Source organism: Monodon monoceros, unplaced genomic scaffold (genome assembly GCF_005190385.1).
Source record: "Monodon monoceros isolate NGI ecotype Baffin Bay Population unplaced genomic scaffold, NGI_Narwhal_1 Super_Scaffold_7, whole genome shotgun sequence".
Lineage (NCBI taxonomy): Eukaryota > Metazoa > Chordata > Mammalia > Artiodactyla > Monodontidae > Monodon > Monodon monoceros.
The window spans coordinates 4,959,777-4,980,972 of record NW_021703784.1 but is presented as its reverse complement, the minus strand read 5'-3'; the positions used below and the strand labels follow the sequence as shown (position 1 = coordinate 4,980,972).

The window sequence follows — 21,196 nt, the reverse complement described above, 5'->3', positions numbered from 1 at the left end:
TTCTGGGTTTAATGCATACGGCAGGTCCATATTCTCATCGTAATATATGCTCCGTGTCAACACAGTTACTCAGTCTGTGCAGTCACACACGAGGTGAATTATACTGAGGTAACCGGATCACAGTGACCTGCCGTCTACCCACAATATGAGAAAGGGAAGGATACTGGCAAAGTCCTTCAAATAACTGAACCCAGAGTTAAGGCTGTACCTACACCAAGTGCAGCAACTGTAGATTTTACCTAAAGTTTGTGTTTCACACTTATACCAGGAATTTGAGTCGTTATTCTGTATTCAAAATATTAACCTGACATTTCTAAACCCATAGCACTTTAATAAAGTAACCCCCTTCAAGAATTAACCTTAGTATTTATAAAATAGACCTTCGTTTCAGGAGTAAATAATGTGTGTGACAAACCCACAAATGTTAAAACTGGACACCTTCAGCCACATCCTTCTAGGCTCTCAGTTCCTAAAGCCATCTGTATCCCCGGGTCACACCAGCTCCGCTTCCTAGTCTCCCTGCTGTTGGTGAGAGCTTACAGGGCTTGTATTATCTCAAGGGGACAATGGATTGCCTACTGACAAAAAGATGGCTGTGGCTGAAAAAATATTAGTGCCGCATATTCACCGAAGAGCCAATACCTGCACAGAGCTCTTGATGTGTGTGTGTGCTAAGTGGAAGTATCCTATCAGGTTCCCTAACACTGTGACTATATACCAGGTGGGTCTGCACTTTTCATCTAGAGGTCTGAATTTCTGCAGACCCTTTCCATAATTTTAGGATTTCTACCATGATCTTCGTTGAATCTCTCTGATCAATTCTGGGGGAACGAAAGAAAACCTTACAGCATATTTCCACATATAGATAAATGTGTTGCTCTTAAAACTTTATTTTTTTTCTAAATATAAACCCTTAAAATGCAATCACATGATATTTCAGATTAAAAAAAACTGGCATGAATCCTAATCTTTATACAATTTCACAGCAATAATAGCAGCATGAATTTAGCCTCTTAAAAGATTTTTCTTTGCTCTAAATAAAAGTTAATTCCAAGTTTTAAAAAGCCAGAGCAGCAACCATCCAGTAAATGGAATGAAATTCTCCTAGTATCTTCTACAAACTGAGCATTTAAAACATGTGAATGTATAAAAATCAAGTATTATAAAGAGCTATGGAATGACATGACAATCTCAACTCGTTTTATAAATACAGGACTGCCTTCTAGTCTGGCATACGTGGTGAGGTGGGTTGAGAAAATGGAATGCAACTTTCAAAAGAAAGCCCTGGGTATGAACATGTTTAACATGTCTCCAGCGTTGTAAGGACTATACCTGAAATGCTGGTATGGATGGCAATTACAGTAAGACTGTGATCGCACGAGGACAGAGGGAAGAAACAGTACGTTCATTCCTCAGGGTGTAAACGGTCACTGCCCAGAATTCCAGCAGGTGAAACGGGCTGTGCTAAGTGGTTATTGCAGGAACGCTCAGTTTACTAACAGATAACCTGTAGCTACTTTAAGAATTCCCAGGACACCTGGTTTAAAAAACAAATTAACATGTAAATTTGTAATCATGATAAATTATGTGTTTATCCAGTCAAACCATGCATTTTTTTTTAAATGAAAAACAAAAGTTGCTTTAGGAAAACAAATGGTGTGAAATATTTCACTAGGATCACAATTTACCAAATATTACTGAGAATAAAAAAAAAGAACTGAAGGCAGGCAGCAGCAGCTTAGAACCACTGATGTCGTTTTCTGGTACTAACAAAGGTCACTGACTTCCAGCTAAGAAGGTTCTTTAATTCTAGCTTACAAATCCCTCTGCAGTGAGAGGCGTCTGCCCGCTGCGCTGCGAGGAGCAGCTATGGAAGGGTGTGACAAGCACAGTTCAGCCTGGATCTAAGTGGTCTGACATTTTGTGATGGTTATTAAATACTTAAAGTCTTAATTCCTTTTTTTTGTTATAATTTTCTAAATGTCCAATAGACTTATGTGAAGGATCAAGGAGAAGTTTTTCTCCACTCTAATATAACACACAGCCCCTTCTAAGACAGGGGGAATGAAGTTAGAAAAACGGGTATCCCTCTAGGCAAGACATGGCTACTGGGAAAGCAAGTGGGAACAGACAGGACACACAAAGACCTTCAGGGAAGTGGGCATCAGGCTCTGAAGGACACAGAATATGCTAGGAAGGACGAAGTCAAACTCAAATTCAGTTAAAGGCAGTCCTCAGGCTCTTACAAATCAGCCCTTATATATGGCAAGTATGGTCTGTAACAAATTTCTTTATGAGATTTTCAACACAGTGCTGTACAATCTTTCAGATCTTTAAATGACAAAAATGACAGTTTGTAGATGGAAGAGGTGGTGATGAAGCAGGGAAGGGGGAAAAAGATGGTGATTTATTTTTCTTCTTAATTTTTAAATGTGGTCGGGGGTTCTGTAGCTTTTTTTTTTTTTTTTTTTTTGGTTACTGAAAAAAATAGAACAGTCCACTGTCCAGCAGAGGCTGCTTCAACTCTATTGCTCCCGGGGCTCATTCCGCATGGACCTGTGTCTCAGAATGCTGCAAGGACAGCTCTGTGGGCAGGAAGGCGCCCTGCCCCAGAGCTGTAGCATATGTTCTGTTCTGTGGGTGGGGAAAGCTGGGGGGCACATACGTGCCCATCGCCGCTGCTCCGAAGCCTCCTCGCTGGTGCTGGGGCGGGGAGTGGTAGCCCTCCAGGTTATCGTACTGGGGCCCGACAGTCCCACTGCCCTGGCGCCTGCCATGTGTTTGGTACTGGTACAGCACGCCGGGGTCCCTCTCCACGTTCTGGGTATGGTGGAGCTTCAGGCTGTGACTCCTCTCTGGCTTAGGGGGTGGGACTGCTGACTGCGCGAGGAGTTCCCCCTCCTTGCAGCAGTCTCTGGAGTGTTTCTCTGGGGCTGCAATCTGCCTAGCCCGAGGCCTCTCCAGCTCCTTGGGGAGCCTCACCTCTTTGTGGTTCAGTCTTAGAGACTCCTGCCCTGATGGAATATATTTCCCTCCAGAGTTATGGTAGCTGACTGTCTCAGAAGTGTCCGGAATCCCTTTGGGCCCATAATCTAACTGGCCGGCTCCCTGTAGGTAAGGTGGCCCGTTTTTTGATTCACACAATTGCCTATGGCTTGCTTCCTGATGTGCCCTGTGCTCAGGGAGACTACAACCCATGTCATGCAGCTTCCTGTTCCTGAGGCTACTTTGCTTCTGAGGGAGGGTCGGCTTCTCTGACTGCCCACTGCCGTGTCCTCCATGGTGGTGGGCTCTGTCGAACTCCGGCTCCAGATGCTTCCTATAGAGGCGGTCATCTCCCTCGGGACTGAGGGCCTTGGCTGGGTGCCGCCCCTCCTTTCCTTCTGCCACCGAGAGAAGTCCAGTTTTCCCAGGATCTGATTTACTCCGCAGGTGGATGACATAGATCCCACCCAAGTCATCTTGCACCACGGGGGTCATGTTGTCATACTGGGACATAACAGGCCCTTTCACCTTCTGCCGCGCACGACTCTCCCTCCGGATGGACTGCAGGCGGTATTTTTCCATGTCCTCAAAATCCCATGAGGTGTAAGTGTGCTTTACCTCGGCGACTGGAGGCATGTTGACTACACTGTGGTCATTAGCAGAGAACGAGCCAGTCACATTGGCCCGGGGACGTGAAGGCAAAGCAGCGTAGCCGTACACGTTCTTTCCTTGCAGCCTAGGATTGTAGAAAGCAAAGTCGCGGTTGGGCAGGCGGTGAAGGGGCCTCAGCTGCACTGTGCTGTAGGCATCCACGTCACACAGGGCCCCGTCTGGGCTGTAGTAGGGACCAGAACTGGAATAGGGGCTGTAGCGGTAGTGCACCCGGCCATTCTCAAAGTAAGGCTGGAGTTGAGTCACGTGATAATCTGAGCGGGCCTGGGAGGACTGATATGGCTTATACTGGTACAGGGGTCTTGGGCAGTAGGCTGGTTCATCATCTGGGGGCACCTCTGTCCTCGAAATGGGGACAGAGCGAATCATGGACGACGGAGGGGTGTGGAGAGACTGCACCCTGCGGATGGTGGGGTACAGGGGCATTTCTTCGGAGTAACAACTGCCCCTAACGGAGGAGCTCAGAGAGGACACGTATTCGGCCCGGCCGCATGGCTTCGGGTGGTGTCCAGACACGTTTCTTCCTGGGGCCACGTACGTGTTGTAACGAGGACCCATGGAGGCTGGCGGCTCTGATCTGGAGCCGTACGCTTGGTGCTGCTCCACTTTGCCGTGATGAGGGGGGACGCTCTGGGGGCGGTGCTGGCAGCTTGGAGTCATACTGAAATGCAAACAGTTTTCTGGACCAAAGGGATCAGTGGTGACATCAGGCCTAGCAAAGGTGGAATACGCAGTTTTCTGAGAGGCATGCTTGGCTTGTGGGACAGGGACTGGTAAAGGCAAAACGTCCTCCACGGAGGCTGAGGAAGTCGTGACAAAGGTGTGGTGCCCAGAGCTGCTGGACGTGTCTGGGCAGCTGGAGTGGATGGCAGCGGCGATTTTATTCTCCATGGTCCTGGTGGGGGGCCCCGGGGTAGGGAAGCCACAGGAGGAGTGCACGGGGACGGGCTCACCGCGCAGGTGCAGTGGGGGGGCCCTGGCACCTTCCCGCACCTTTTCGGGAAGGCTGGGCTGGGGAGCGGGTGCAGAGGCGGGACACTGCGCGGCGGCCCCACCGTCGCCGGCCAGGACAGGCGTGGGGTCACCCAGGGCTCTGGGTTCAGGCGGCCTCTCTGGAGCCAGAACTACTCCTTGAACCTATTGAAAGATGATAACAGTGTGAGTTTGTCTTTTCTGCTCCCCTCTATGGAATCAAACGCTATTAAACTCACAAGTTGAGGCCATTGGGGCAGCAGCTTGAAATTTCCCAAGCTGTGCGGATACACTGCACAGGACAGAGACTGACCTGTCCCCACTGCCACGGAAAGAAGGCCTGTGTGGCCATCTGGTGTAGCAGCCATCCCATCTTTGGAGAGCTGTTCTCATTTACGATAGGTTTTCAACGTGAGATGAGGTGGCCCATGACACTGTCTTACTGTGCAGACCAAACAGAAGTTTAGCCAAATAACCACCAGGCTTAAAAACATACACCCTGTCTATCTATGCAGCTCAGTCTCAACACCAAGAACATTCTGTTAAACAAGAAGCATTGGTTCTATCTGGAGAGGTTTTTAAAGTGACTCACGGCTGCCCAGTGGACAGTTTTTAGCCCCCAGTCCAGGGAAGGACAGAAAGGGACTCGTCTAGGTGGCATCCAACAGTCCCTGTCTCTCCCTCCCTCCTTGTGCTCCAGCCGGTCTGTGGCAGCAGAAGCCAAACGTGGTCCTCACTGCAGGGCTGCAAACATGCTCCCCTTGAGAAGCAGCCACTAGAAAGAGCATCCCGCACAGAAGACTAGATATGAAGTCCTTTTAGTTCAAGGTGACCACAAAAACCCTTATCATTCTGCGTGTAACATTCTCTCATCAAAACAGGTGCTTAACTATAGAACAATCTGCTGGTTAATGCTGAGAAAATAACAAGTCCTAAGACACTGTCATCTCTGATATTGCTAAAAAGTCTGTAAGGCAGAAAGTCTTTCAAGTGTCCTGAGAATACAGCGCTTTGGTAGTGCAGATGTGAGTAACTGGCAGAGGTGGTTGGACGACTTGCCCAGAGCCACAATGAATCAGTGATGGAGCCGGGAAAACCCTGCAACCCTGACACCTAAGGCCCAGCTTGACTCGTTTGTTCACAATCTCTTCGTATCTCTACGAAGAAACTACCTACATGCTTAGGAACTAGAGGGAGCAGGTATCGTTAAACTAGAGCCATCGAGTAACCACTCCTTTTTCAGAGGAAAACCAGCATCACAATAAAGGCAGATCCCAACCTCAACCGGGAAATGTTTCATGGAAACCTGCCACAGGACTTAAAGGCAGATGTCAGATCTCACTCAAGGTAACAACACACCCTGCTGGAGAGTGACATACCTTCGGAAAAATACACATTTCATCTCACTGACTTCCCCCCTTCTTACCTTGTGGGCGTTGTTTAGTCCTATACTGGCTGCGGCTTGTACCTGCCCCAGGACTGGGAGCTGCTCTGAGGGTCTCTGGGAAGGAGGCGGGGGGAGGGGACGATTAGTTCTGTGACCGCGCTGGAGGGTGGCAGCGGTGAACCCGGCTGTGCTGGGCTGTTCGACCACATCCCAGTTGGCTTCCCTGGCGCTCAAGTCAGCTGCTGCTGGAGCAGTGGTCATGTAGGCCACGGGGACTGTGCTGGTATTCTCTTCAGGGGACCCAGGAGGAGGGTAGATTTTGTCCCTAGGCAAATTAGAAGGTGCGGGAGCTCTGTCTGCAAGTTCTGAAGGGTGAAGGGGCTTATCCACACTTGCACCAAGATAAGAAGGAGGCTGGTCTCCACTGTAGAAACGAAGCTGATCCTGGCCCACAAAGGAGACAGTCGGCATACTGGTCTTCACAGACTGGTCTTCAGGGAAACTTATGTGAACATCAGACTCAGAATCTATTAAGGGAACTGAAGTGACTCTGGCCTTTTCTGGGTCCCCAGATAAATAGATTCGAGGCGGCTGATCGCCTGGTATGTCTGCTGGGTGTCGCTGCTCCCCAGATTCAGTGGCGCTGGAATGGGTATAAACCCCAGTAGCTGCCGTATCCGGTGCTGGCTGGTCACAGTTTCCGGAGGCCTTGGTCTGGAGGTGGAACTGCTCAGCTGGCCTATCGATTTGGAAATAGGCTTTATCTAAGGTAGCACTAGAGTAGGCAGTAGGCAGTTTCTCTTCAGTCGCAGCCACTGCTGTGTCTCCATAATGTGTACAAGCAGCCTGGGAAGCGCCCGGTCTCTTCAATGACTGGGTCGAGGCTTGCTGTGCAGACTCAGCTAAGGCCAGCGCCAACAGGCGGGCAGCATTTTTCGGAGGCGGTGGTGGTGGGATAAGAGAGACTGAACTTACAGGAACGGAATCCTGAGGGGGGTCATGGGTATCTGCTCCTGGTGGGAAATTGGGAAAAAAAATGAAAGTGAAAAGGTAGCTTGTGTTATCCTATACGGAAAGCCAAACACTCCCCATTTCATCACTAAAAAAATGGGTGCCTTCCATATTTCAAAATGGCAATCCACGATCTTCTATCCCACATGCAAATTCTGCAGAAAACACATCTGGTTCAGAAGGAAAACTAAAACAAAAGAGTGTTTAAGATTGCAATCTCCTCTTGGATTGCTACAGAGATGGGGGTGAAGCAGGTCCCTCACCTGGCTCAGAAAAGATTGCTTAAAAAACAAGCTTCAAGTGCTTGCAGATTGTCATTAAGAATAGTTTTTATATTTGACGGTGTAGGCTGGCTGGTTAACTTGTAAGGCTATAATTTAGGTATTTTATCAGAAGAGAAAACAGAATCAAGAGCTACGAAGCTGTGCAAAAATTATCCAGGAATTCTGACTGTCCAAGGAGATAAGGGGACTTTATGAAGGTTTGAAGCAGGACCACTGGCCCTTTGGGGGATTTTCTGTTTGACTGATTTTAATTTAGGGCTTTGAGCCATCAGCACCACCTAGAAAAACATTCTGTTTGATTAAAGGCTAGCTGTGGAGTAAATTTCTCTTAAAAGGCACAGTTGGCACACGGGATTGAAGATCCCTCTTAGCTTAAAGAAAGAATGGAGGAAAACAAATGGTACCTGTCTGAGTCTGTCCAGAAGGTACAGCCTTACTCTGACTGCTTGAGGCAGGCTCCTCCTTCCCTGGCGGGTCTGCGTCTGCAGCAGCCACCTGGTCCAGGGGCTGGACTTCAGACTCACACCCTTCCTGGGCCTCTCTCTCGTTTGCTTTTATCTTTACTACCTGGGTGGGGGATCTATTTATGACATCACTTTCTTCGCCACTTTTGTTCCAAGCTGGAGAAGGTGCGTTCTGGGCTGCTGTGTTTGCGACGGTACCGATGACTTCCGACACCCGAGCGGGAAGGGTCACTGAAATTGGCTCAGATATGTTCAGAGAGGGGGATTTGCTTAATTTCCGTCCAATCTTTGGAGAGAAAGCATAGACGACCTTTTCAGTGAACGAGGCTGGCTTAGATGGTTTCTCTTCAGTTGGGCTCAAGTCCAGGGTAAAGAATGGACTCAGTTTCTCCTGAAGAGGTGAGACAGGTTCAGAACTTGCAGTGCTTCCTGGAGTCTGAGACTGGCTACCACCTGCTTCTGTGTCCTTTCTATTGGTACCCTGTTTATCCTTGGAGTATCCCAATGAGTCTAAAAAGGAAGCCCCGCTCTCCAGACATTCTGATTCGGCCTTAGGAGGACTGCACTGAAATGACATCGGATCAAAATCCAGGCTGGCTACCCCGATGTCTGGTGGGCTCAGATCAACATCCTCAGCTGAATGAGGAGACACGAGAGCCGGAATGTGCAGCAGCCCTACTTCCTCCTCACTTCCATTGTTGTGAGGCAGATTATCGTAGGAATTACAGCGGTTCCCCAGCATCTCTCCATTAAAAGAGGCACTCAGGGCATCGCTGCTAGATCTGGGTCTTCTGGGTCGGAACAGCTTGGAATCACCTGGTAAAAATGGATACAATATCAGAGTATGAATGTCATAGGATACACGGTGCCGTGAGAAATCATCTACTCAGTACAGCAGAAACATACCATGTAGAGTAAGAAAACATAATTGTCTCTTGGGGCACACAGATGGAACTCCCAAAGCAAATGCTAAGTAACAAACACATCTGATACAATCAGAGGAAGAATGCATTTGATGGTTTCAATAGGAAAAAGGACTCAAAACTCTTAGATTCTATTACTAGCCCAACACTGACTCTTGTGACTTTGCCCAAGTTTTTCATTTCTTTTTGTCTGATTTTATCACTGACCTCACACATGATTTGTGAGGTAGAACTAACCATTTTAAATGGTACTTTGGATATACAATAGCAAAAAGGGTTTTCTGTTTGTTTTTCTGAGGAAAAATCCTCATACCCAAATTACTACAAAATTGAACTTCTCAAAAAAAAAAAAAAAGTGTTTACATATATTTAGTAAAGGATTCCTTTCAAATACTTAAAAATAGTATTTTTTTTCTTTAACAAGAACAGGCTTTAAGTTTCTCAAGGAGAGGCCTTAAGAGTGGTAGAGTATTACCTGATTTTATGATACTGCTAAACGTCTAACTGGTAAAAGAAGTCCTCTATCTCGTTATTCTATTACAATGATTAGGATTGCCATAGTGAAAATGTACTATAAAGAGGCACTGTCTTAACACAAACACATCCGCTAATGTGCTGACCACTTATAAAATTAATCCCTACTCAAATACTATTTGCTGCTTAAATCAAGCACCTACCCAGCCCACTGCAATGTTTTTGTGAACCATTCTCTTGACTTCAGTGAAATGGAAAATCTTGGAAAACCAGTAAGATGTCAGACACCCAACTGAAGTGAAATGCGAGGATTTGTTGAATCGCAAGCAGAGCCATTGGTCAATGAGGACCTGGCAGTTAGAAGTTATAAATGAGGATGAGAAAGTTGACCAGAAGGAAGACACCCCAGGAAACTTCAAAAGAGCACAATTTCAATACCAATGGATTAAGAAAAGTCCGTGGGAAATCAATGCAGCTCTTGATTATTTTTGCAACAAGTGCCTTTTTTTTTTATCATACTGCTGCACAAGCCAAACACGACGTGGAGGATGTCCTATTTGCTAAACTACATGGCTTTGTCAAAAAAGTTCTACCTCCCTCCAAGTCAACATGGAAGTAATCTTTGTTCATTCTAAAAATTAGTACAGAGTTGTAACTATAACCCGATTTATCCTTAACGGAAGCGAAGAAGTTATTTTCAAAAGTTTTACGTTTTGTTCTTCAAGTTGCAATCAAATCTTTTTGTACTATTTGCCATAAAATTTTGGTCCCCATTTTAAGCAGATTCACTTTAAGCTGCCTTCTCCTGGTGCTAACCATCCTCAGATAGTGAGGGCTGCCTCTAGCCAAAGTGATGTATGAGATTTAACCTCAGGTTAAACTTGCAAGACAAAAGACTACTGGTCTAAACATCAAAACTGCTTAATTTTGCACTTTGTAACAAACATTGTGCTCTCATTGTGAAATTTAAAGAAATACTATTAACACCATTTTCCACTGGGCCTTAATAAATATAAATGGTTAACTTAAAACACTCACCTATTTTTATGTAAATTGAATAGCAATCATGTCAAAAGTGACGAAATTAAAGACTGTTACCATATTAAAACATCAATGGACAATGCTAAATATCAACAGATACTAGTATCTTTAGGAAATCATAGTCTATAGCCTATTTACTAAGCATGTACTTATAAAATATACTTAATTGTGTGTCCTTTTATGAAATACATTCTGGAAGAAAACCACTGATGCTTTAGTCTTACCGTCGGCGGCGTGAAGAGAAGACAGAGACTCCTCACTCTTAGCTGAGCGCAAGGTCCCTTCTGCCCTGCCGCCTGGGGAGTCGAAACCAAACAGCGTCAGGCTTTACTCACCGCTACATACGTACTGGAAGGGAGCAGTGCTTTCTGTGCATATATTTAACTTCCGAGAGTAATTCTATTTTTGCAACCATATTCAGTTTTGCATTGTATTTTATAATGTGTTGTACCGTTCTCAAGTGGTTTCCTATGTGAAAAATCTTTTCTGAAGGATTATGAACTTGAGAATAGAGATGAGTTTTAAAACTTGCTTTTATATTTCCTAAAGATCAGTATGTCTTGAGATGATCTCATACTGTTGCAGTGAAAATAGAAATGAGACTTTTCTGATAAACAAGAGAAATAAGCAACAATGAACAGGCTGGGGAAACAGCATAAACAGCCCTGAAAGAGTTAAGCAATCCTGGTTATTCTTTAGCTGTTACTACTAACAAATACTTGTAGCTAGACATGTCCTTCACAAAGCTAATTTACTCTCTGATTCCATATGAACTGCATACCCTGCACCTGGCATTTACTCTCTGCTGCGTTCTCTTGTAGCAAATCACCCCTTGTAGCTGTTTACATTTCAGAAAGAAGGTCGCAGGCTGATAACCCAGAGACGAACGGACCCAATTAACAGGCTGCCTGACGCCAGCAGTGACTGGTTTAAGATACTGGAAGAAGAAGAAGAATGCAAGACCTTCACCACTTTGATCCTATCACTTATCCTTGGGAGTTCCACCTATAAGAACCCCTGTAATTCCCCAGGACAGGGGGGCACAGCTCTTGAGGCACTAGCCTGCTGTGTCTTCCCTTCTGCCTGGCAGAAAAATAAAGCCATCTCTCTCTTCCTCCAAAATCTCTGTCTCCATATTTCTGTTCGGCATCGGTGCACAGGGAAGCCGATATTTCAGCAACAAAGCTGGATTTAGGGTGAGCCCTAAATCCAATGACTGGTATCCTTTTAAGAAGAAAAGATGCAGAGAGACAGAGCAAAAGCCACGTGAAGATGGAGGCAGGACTGGAGTGGAACCACCGCAAGCCAAGGAATACCAGGTGTCCCCAGAAGCTGGAAGAGGCCAGGAAGGATTCTTTGGATCCTTCAGAGGGAACACGGCCCTGCTGACACCCTGATTTCAGTTTTTAGCCTCCAGAACTGTGAGGAAACAAATTCCTGTTGTTTTTATCCACTCAATATGTGGCAATTTGTTAGGGCAGCCCTAGGAAATTAACACAGGTCATTTAATTAATTACACATGTTGAATCTTATTTGTTAAACATCCTCATCCTCTTTCAGCCTCTTGGCAGTGCTCAAGGCTGCTGACACTTCCTTGTAAGCCCTTCCTCCCTGACTTCCGCTGCTGGCGCCCAGCTCTTGTTCCCTGCCTAGGCACCGTTTGTTCTCACTCTCCTTTCATGACAGCTCTGCCTTCTCCACCCTCTAAACACTGCTTTTCTCCAGGACTCGCTTCCCAACTCAACTCGCTTCCCAACTCAACAGGCCCCAACTCGCTTCCCTCACTCAACGGGCTCTCCTTTGGCCATAGAATACATCCCTAGGGTTTTCACCCTTGGTTTGCTGATGACTTTCAAATCTGCATTTCTAGTTAGATTAAACCCCTTTATTGAATGCCAGATCTATACTATTAATCACCTCTTGGGCAGGTCCAACTCACTATGTCCAAAATTAACACATTATTTTTCTTCCCCAACCTACTGTTCCCTACAGGCATAATGGCACCACCAACTCCCTTACCGTTTAATCAAAACCTGAAAATTATCCTCCTCGTTTTTCACCACCATTTGGTCACCCACCCTGTAGATTCAGCTTCCTGAACACTTCTCCGATCTATTTCCCACTCCCATGGCCACTGCTTATTCCAGACACTCATCGTTTCTTGCCTGCACAATTTGAAGTGTCTCCTGATTTACTGTCCCGTCTCCAGGTCTTGTCCTCTTCCCATATATTCCCTATGCTGTTGCCAAAGTCATCTTTCTTAAACCCAAACCCGATCATGTTATATACTGAAGGTGTAACAGGGAAGAGACAAACCGGGACTACATGTTGGATCTGTTTCTTTCACTTTAACCTTTGCTCTCCGCTACTTTGGTTCACTAAAAGGATACTGTCTATACATAATGGCCTGCCTCGGGGAACCCTGCTCCTCTGCCTGAAGGTTAAACCAAAGTGCCTTTGTTCAGGGAAACATCCGGACCCTGTCCAGCTGGGGATGGCTGCAAGAAAGAAGAAATTAACACGTCCCCTCCCCGAGGTTGGCCATTCCAGGTGATACATGCAAAACTTACGGCCTTTTTACTTTACTTCCTCATCTCCTCCCCCTCTCTGTGCTATACATAAAAGAAGCTGGCATCCAAACCCCCGATGAGATGGTTATTTTGAGACTTTAGTCTGCCATCTTCTCGGTCTGCGGCCGTATTCCTTGCCTCAATACCTCGTCTCTGATTTACTGGCCCGCTGTCGCGCAGCAAGCAGAGCGAGCTTGGACTCCGTAACAAAGCCATTCAATGACCCCCCGCCACAAGGAATGCAGGACAAAACCAAAACTCCAGCAAGCTTCCCGGGCCCCTAAGAACTGGAACCTCTTTGTGTACCATCCCACCAGCCACGTTTGTCATGGCTCCCTGTTCCACACACCAGCACACACTCTGCTCCCACTTCCTGAAATACCTTTCTCAGTCCCTTGTTGATCAGGTGAATCCCTACTTATCCTTCAGAACCCAAGTCAAGGTTCTCTTTCCTCTCCCCACATGAACTGACAATTCTTGCCATAAATACCTCACATAAGCCTCTATTTCAATAGCTATGATTCTGCATGAAATTTATTTTCTTACACATATGATGTCCCACATAAGACATGGAAGGCAGGGGTGGTGTCTTAATTTTCTTTCTATCCGCAGAAGCTGCTATCAAAATATCTAGCACTTGCTTAGTACATGATTGCAAACTGAATGAATGATGAATTAAATGAACTGAATGTTGTATTTCTAACATTACCCAAGAAGTAAGCACTACTTTCCTTCCTAGATTCAGAACCTGTTAACATCAGTAGATTTAAATGATTTTTAAAAGGGCTGTACTTTCAACAACACAGTAATAGATTTATCTATCCCATAAGATACTCTCATCAATGAATCATCTGGTAAAAAGATACCTTCTTTGGTTATAAGACTTATAAACCCTTAGAGGCATGTTGAAATATGATTTTGTCATTTTTAAAATCTATAAATATGTAGACTAGTAAGTTTAAATACCACAGCAGTTATTTTTTATTCCCAACAATATACAAACTACATTACAAATATATTGTGAATTTTTAAACACATTTACACTACATATTATCTATATAGTTTCCAAAGGAATTGGGAACTTCTACACACTTACATATAATATGTATTTGGGGATAAAACACTGGTAAAAGAAGACAATTCACGTGTAACAACACAACTAGGACGCCTCCTGTTGAGGCCTGTTATAACGATGTGGTGAGTCTGCGTCTGAGTGAGAGAAGAGCCGCCTGACAGGCTGGGAAGCATGGCCCTGCAGGCAAGCTGCTCCCACAGCGCAGAGAGAAGGGAGGGCGTGGCGCACTGACCTCTCAGAGCCATGGCTTTCATCTCTGAAGGCTCACTCTCATTGCGCTGCAACTTTCGTTTAGAAACAGATGATGATTTCCCCAGGTTGAAAAAGGAACGCCAGCTGCCCACAGGAGACTTTTTCATTTTATTTTGAGGCCTCCTCCTATGAGAGAAAATAATCTGTATAAAGATACCCAAGGGGCGGCTACCTTTACTTATGGACAATGAGTAAATGATGGAAAGAACCAAGCAGCCTGGATGAGGCCCAGCTGACACAGTAAACCTCCACCTTCCACAGAGCTCACTCTACTCAGTGCGGCTGAGCTGTGCAGCTAAATAAAGCAGGAAATGAAAATTAAATCTATGAATTTTAATAGTAGTAACTAGTTTCACAAAGATAACTTTTATACAGATTTTCATATTTGGATCTAACCTCACAATCCATGAAATAAGTGAGAATAAGACATATTTGGGAATAGAAAATATTAAAACTCCAAAAATAAAATAGAGTTGAAGAAAATGCTTTTAGCTGTGAGGAAAGAGAATTAAGCCAAAAATGAAAAGTATTAAGAAAAATAACTAACATATATTGAATGCCAGGCACTATGCTAACTGTATATGTAGTATCTCATTTAAGTTATATAAAACCGTATGAGGTATTACTATTCTCATTTTACAACTGAGGAAATTATGACACTAAGAAGTTGAAGTGACTTCCTTAATGTTGTAAAACTAGTAAATAATGCAGTCAGAGTTGGAACCCAGGTCTATCTGTATCCCAACATCGACACTCTTGATTACTATTCTATAAAGGGGTTTTTGAGAAAATTACAGAGGTATCATGTAAATTCAAGAAACTGAAGATAAACTTAGAATGACAAAGATGTTCTAACTTACTATTGTCAAGGGAAATGAAAGGAATTTAGAGAAGTATACTAACATGCAGAAATAAGTTCTCAACTTTCATTAGTACTATCCAAATCCACGGAGTTGAAGTTTTCACATTCCTATGTAATAGCCAAAGCAGTAACCCGAGGTCAAAATTAACTCACATACATTAGTCTTCCCACAGTAACTTAGTAAAGAAGATATAAAAACCGTGTTATTACCATTTCTTTAGAGAAACAGAGAATAGGAGCTGGAAAGGACACTGAGAGAGTGAACAGCAGTGGTTCTCAAACTTTGTCACACATCAGAACCACCTGGAAGGTCTGATAAAAGACTGACTGCGGGACCCCAGCCCAGAGTTCTGGTGCAGTGGGTCTGGGGTTGGGGCTGGCCAAGAATGACCCGCCAGTCGGGAGATGCGCTGCGAGGAGCACTGGTCTAGTGTGAACTCAGTGGGAACCCATGCCACGCCATCAGCCATTCACTGTTTTTTGAATAAGCTGTCGCAACGTTTATTTCTAAACAAATTTCTCAACAACATATTTCAGAGAGAAAATGACACCCTACGTAGAGGAAATGTATCATTTTCCTAACAATATTCCCTGTACAGCAGACTTTCCTCTCCTTTCCAACAATGACATGATGTTGTAATGCTTTTCGAGAATCATTCACATCAGCCCCTATGAGGTAACATCCGGAGTCGAAGGAACAGGTCTTTCTGGGACTGGCACAGAATCAATATAGTAATACTAAAATGCAAAAGTAAAAGAAAAGAAAATTACAAATAGCCACGAAATGCACATTTTTGAGGAGGACTAAATGAATTTTACCTTTCAGGTGGGAACTCAATTATGGTGTGAAATTTTCCCTGAAGTGCAGCAGGTCCTTCTCCTACTTCGATATATTTGTTTTCAGTCACAATTGGAGAATTGACCTGAGCCTGTGTTCGTGCCTGGGCCTCCTCCAGTGTCAGCAGTTTGGTGGATGGAGATGAAACCAGCAGGGACTTGGGTCTTGATAGAGAAGCTTTGGAAAGAAAAAAAAGCAATGAAGAGAGTCAAACTTCATGACACGGGGGGGAAAAGATATAAATATCTCTGGGTGTATATAACAATCTGCTTATCTGTCCATCCATCTATCTCCCTTTCTGTGTTGTTTTATATTTTCTTCATTAAGTTTTTTAAATGGTAAAAGTAATACAGCCTTATACTAAGTGAGGAATAGAAGATTACATACCAGGTTATTAACAGTGATAGATATAAATATAAAATTCCTTAAGTAATTTAACTATTTTCTTTTCTTAAAAGATTCTAGGCAAGGCCTAGTATCATTCATGTATTTTTAGTTTTGGAAGGAATTTTACTTCTGCTGCTCTACATTACACCTTTATATACATCAATAATAGGTGACATGATACATTTTTTATGGGCCCTGAACTTAGATCGTGATAGGTCTAATACTTAGTAATCACTAAAAACATACAAAATAACTGTTATATTGTGCATTTTGGGGAACAGATATAAATTAGCTGCTTTCTACTAAGACAGATTTATTAAATTGAGATAAGAAATGCAGTTTCCCAATCTGGTAGAGGTTTTAATACATGTTCCTGGTAGTGAACAACATCTGTTAGAGCCATACCTGCCCCTTCCTGAATGACCGCGCTGATCTTCCCACTGAAAAGGACGTCAACATGATTGAGGATGAACTCAACAACGACAGACTGAATTCTCACTTCCATGAAAGCTGCTGTCCCACTGAAGCAGGCCGATTCTATCTGTTTTGATCTGTGGGGTAAACAACATTACCATCACAGGGTCCCCAAAACAGCAGTCTTAAAGAGCATTACTTTTCGCTTTATGTGTAAATCACAGACAAACCAGAGGAAGAAAGCATACTTTTACAGTGCCTTGGCTAAACCCCGATTGCCTGTTTTAGGAAGATGCTCATAAAAACAACATATTAGTTTTACTTTTAAAAATTATCCTTGGACTTCCTTGGTGGCACAGTGGGTAAGAATCCGCCTGGCAATGTAGGGGACACGGGTTCAAGCCCTGGTCCAGGAAGATTCCACATGCCGCGGAGCAACAAAGCCCACGTGCCACAACTACTGAGCCTGCACTCTAAAGCCCTCGAGCCACAACTACTGAGCCCACACGCCTAGAGCCCGTGCTCCACAACAAGAGAAGCCACCGCAATGAGAAGCCTGCGCACTGCAACCAAGAGTAGCCCCCCCGCTGGCCGCAACTAGAGAAAGCTCGCGCGCAGCAACAAAGACCCAACGCAGCCAAAAATAAATAAATAAATAAATAAATTAATTAAAAAAAATTATCCTTAAGGAACACTGATGAATTACTTTTATTTAAAGTCACTCTGCTTCTACTTCAGGTCATAAGTCAAATGCAACTTACCTTAGCAGGTTTGGAGCCCAAACAATTGCTAGGTTTTTTGCATGCATATTTGTGATGGAACAATAGTCAGCTAGAAGAGACAAGTGTCTCATTAGGAACTCCAGCGTTCTGGAAAATGAAATACAACATATTAACAAAAAGAAACACCAGGTATCAGTATACAGCATAAAAGCTCCACTAATTAACTTGTAAGTTTTCAGTGGCAAAATGGAAAAAGAAACCATAAAAACCCCAGCAAATTTTTTTGCTGCCTATTACGTTCGAATATTATTACTACTACAGAGCTGTCAGAATATTATGGACTCTACATTTTATATATGATAATTACATCTACAGAATACTAAGACAAAAAGTCTAAGGCAGATGCAGTAAGAAATGAAAGCTTCTGAGAGAACTGGCTCAGAAAACGAAACAGCCTTAGTTTTAAAGAAATCTTTAGGAATATTTGCTCCTGCCTGTTAGAAATTTAGTTTCAGGGACACCAGTGAAGTGAATCCTCCACAAAATTTAGTTTCTAGACAAATACTATCAAGAAGTTATGCTATTCTACTTGCAGCAGACATGTGCTAACAGGAAGGAATTTAAACTTTTCTTCTGTAAAAGAAAACATTTCACAAGTCTAAAAAGAGTTAAAAGAAAAATTCCAGTAGGTACCCAAGAGGGAAAATATTTGAACAAATAACATGCTCTTGGGATAGAAAGCCTACTTCAAATCCTAATATCCTGGTTTATCTTATACATTCTAAGTGTGATTTATTTAAATAATTTTTTATATATAGAGAGATTAAACAGTAGGGCAGAGTATTTTGGGAAATAAAGCATGATCAGCTTAAATGTAAGTCAAGTCAGATAAACACAGAGGTATTAAAGACAACGAACAGGAGACAGAAGTTTAAGACTATTATTTGAAATTAAATTGTGGTCAACATATAAGGCTTCAAGATTCAGATGAGCCTGACATGAATTTGAGAAAAGGAAGATAACAGCTCAAGGCACTGTTCAAGAAGCCTCTACAGGGAATCTCACCAGATTCTCACAACAGACCCCACAAGCACAGTGTTACCATCCCCCATTTTACGGGTGAGAGAGCCAATGTTGGCCCAGGTTACAGAGACAAGCGGTGCTGGAATCAAATCCAGGTCAGCTTGGCTCCAAAGTCTGTGCTCATCAATAGCATTGAGTATCTACTCTAGCTGGCAAAAAAAAAGGGGTAATTTTTGATCCCTCTTCTGTACAAGTTAAATAAGGAAAGACACAGAGACAGAAGTGAGGCTGGCCTGGAGACAATGTAGAGACAGGAAGCTTGAGAAATGTATTTAGAACACAACGTAAAATTTTATTATTTGGAGTCGGAGGAGTAGAAGAAGGAAGGTAAAGATTAAAGCACTTCAGAAATGTATTTTAAAAGAAATGCAAATTAAAACAAAAGACACCATTTTATTCACACACCTAATTGTAAAGATTTACATCTAAGTGTAAATCTTTACATCTAATTGTAAAGATTTTTTAAAACCTAAGGGGGAATTTTAGTCAGAGTGCCATGAAGTGAGCATTTCATGTTTAGCAGAGTATACACTGCATATACCTTATAGATACAAGTTGAAAACTGCTTTATGTTGGGAAGAAACTTTTAAGATCTTTTGATTTCCAAGAATTCCTAGATTTTTATCCAAAAAAATAACCTTGATTCCCCAAAAGATTCAGGTAAATGGATGGTCCTCATAGCAGTGTTCAAAATTGGAGAAAAACTCCCACCATACAAACAGATTAAATAGGCAAATTAGGGGAAAGGTTTATATAACATATGGCTCATTCACATGAAAGAACACTATTAAGAATCACGTTTTTCAAGAACAATTAAGGAATTAGAAAATGTGAATGTTAAAATCTTAGAAAGTCTGAATCAAAAGAGATATATGAAGTACAAGATACACAACTTACATAGAAGAAACTAGAATATAAAAACACATTACATAGGAGATAGATGCCAAGGAGGAAATATGTATACAGTGAGTAATATGTGTGAAACAGGTGGGCATCATGGTAGGTAAATAATGCACATCAGAAGAAAAGAGGATATTAGGATATACGTATTCCATATACATAGACATATATCAGCAATCTATAAAATATATAGTGTACAAAATATGTAAAATGCATATGCAATATATAACTGCACATTTACTATGTGCAAGGTTTCTATTCTGAGAATACAGTGATAAGACAGGATTCGTGACCTCAGGGAGCTTAAACTTTAGAGGGGTTATATCTAGAATAGGCAATACAGTAAATATAAAAAACATACAGAAGGATATTTGTACAATAGATAATATATAGCAGGAAAGGTACATAATGTTCAAGAGGGAAGATTAAATAGACAGCAAGGGAGCTATACATGTAATTTCCTGGGGAAATACCTACATATTATTAAGAAATATCTATATAATAAAGAAGAATATATACTTTGGTAGAAGAAATATAAATAATAGTAGAGTAGATAAGCATAATATAGTAAAAAAGTTATATGTATCAATATAGTAGGAAATATATATGTATGTGTGTGAGCATATTTTTATATATATATATATTCACACACACATTTGTTTCTGTGTACGTGTGTTTGTAGAGATAAAATACACAACAAAGTAAAAACATAAAGATACACAGCAGACAATAACAATGATAATAATAATGGTTATTAACTCATATAAATAGTGATTATTTAACAGGCCTTGTTCTGAGTGCTTTCCTTTTAATATTCGTAACAATCCTATGAGAAAAGTACTATTATCTCTCTCTTACAAACAGGGAAACTGAGCCCAGAGAGGCAAAGGAACTTGCCCAAGGTCACAAGGTCAGACAGCTAACACAGGCCATTGGCTCCAGAAGCCCTACACTATAATTTCTATAATATATAGAAATTATATATAATAGGTGATATAAATGTACTACACTGCAGGGGATAAATATATAAGGAATATAAATAAAACAAATTGTACTTCACTAAATGAGAAATATATACATATATATGTATATAATATACACATGTATGTATACATGATATATACATACATACTCTTTCTCTCTCTCTATACACACACATACACTCTCTCTCTGTATGATATATGATAGGTTTCTTCCTACTCTTCTTACTGATGTTCTCTTAACTCACCCACAAGATTAACCAATAACACTCTCAATTCCCTCTGTAAAACGTACCGATGATTAACGTCCAAGGCACAGTAAGTTTCTCTGGCTAACATACTGAACACTTCGACTAATATCATTTGAATTATAAGCTTACCTAAAGCCAATGTTAAGTATTTCTATGACTGTTTATGCAAGGTTATTTTAATTCATAGTTAAGTTAAATGCCATCAACATTTATAAAACAAAATTTTAGAAAGATTTCTATGAAACCTCAGTGGAATGCTCTGCAAAGTCTTGATAAAGATGAGCCGCCAAATGAGGAAGAAACAAGTACCGTGATGAGCAGAGAACAATTTAAAACAAAACAAACCCTGTAATTATCAATAATATTCTCACAGAGGGAAGAGATATATCCATGAAATAAGAACAGAAGAGGATGCTATAAAGGAGAAACATTCAGAGAAACAAGAATGAGGGAGGAAGGGAAGGCAGGCAGTTAGTTCTCAGAAGTAATTTTTTTTTTTAATCATGAGATGGACTGGAGGAAACCCATATGTGGAAACTGACAAAGAGAAGGTGAGAAACTAAAAGAGTTAGTTCAAGAGTTAAAACAATTCCAGAAAGAGAATAAAGAAAAGGGATGAGGTTTACATTGCAATGAGAACCATCAAGGA

At 42.4% G+C, this 21,196-nt stretch overlaps 1 protein-coding gene across 3 annotated transcripts in view; it reads right to left on the bottom strand.

The window, feature by feature from the left end:
• Window positions 1-2,431: 2,431 nt before the first annotated feature.
• The window catches only part of ARHGAP32 (Rho GTPase activating protein 32), a 264,452-nt gene continuing 245,687 nt past the window's right edge, over window positions 2,432-21,196 (bottom strand). For 2 of the 3 annotated variants that reach the window (XM_029207542.1, XM_029207544.1), the window contains 8 exons: window positions 17,373-17,480; window positions 16,603-16,748; window positions 15,792-15,987; window positions 14,091-14,236; window positions 10,438-10,509; window positions 7,716-8,591; window positions 6,056-7,029; window positions 2,432-4,794 (listed from right to left, as the gene is read on the bottom strand). In XM_029207542.1, coding sequence (XP_029063375.1) covers window positions 2,542-4,794; window positions 6,056-7,029; window positions 7,716-8,591; window positions 10,438-10,509; window positions 14,091-14,236; window positions 15,792-15,987; window positions 16,603-16,748; window positions 17,373-17,480 — 4,771 coding nt within the window. In that variant the 3' untranslated portion in view covers window positions 2,432-2,541. The remainder of the gene's footprint in view (window positions 4,795-6,055; window positions 7,030-7,715; window positions 8,592-10,437; window positions 10,510-14,090; window positions 14,237-15,791; window positions 15,988-16,602; window positions 16,749-17,372; window positions 17,481-21,196) is intronic. The other variant, XM_029207543.1, reaches the window with a different exon arrangement.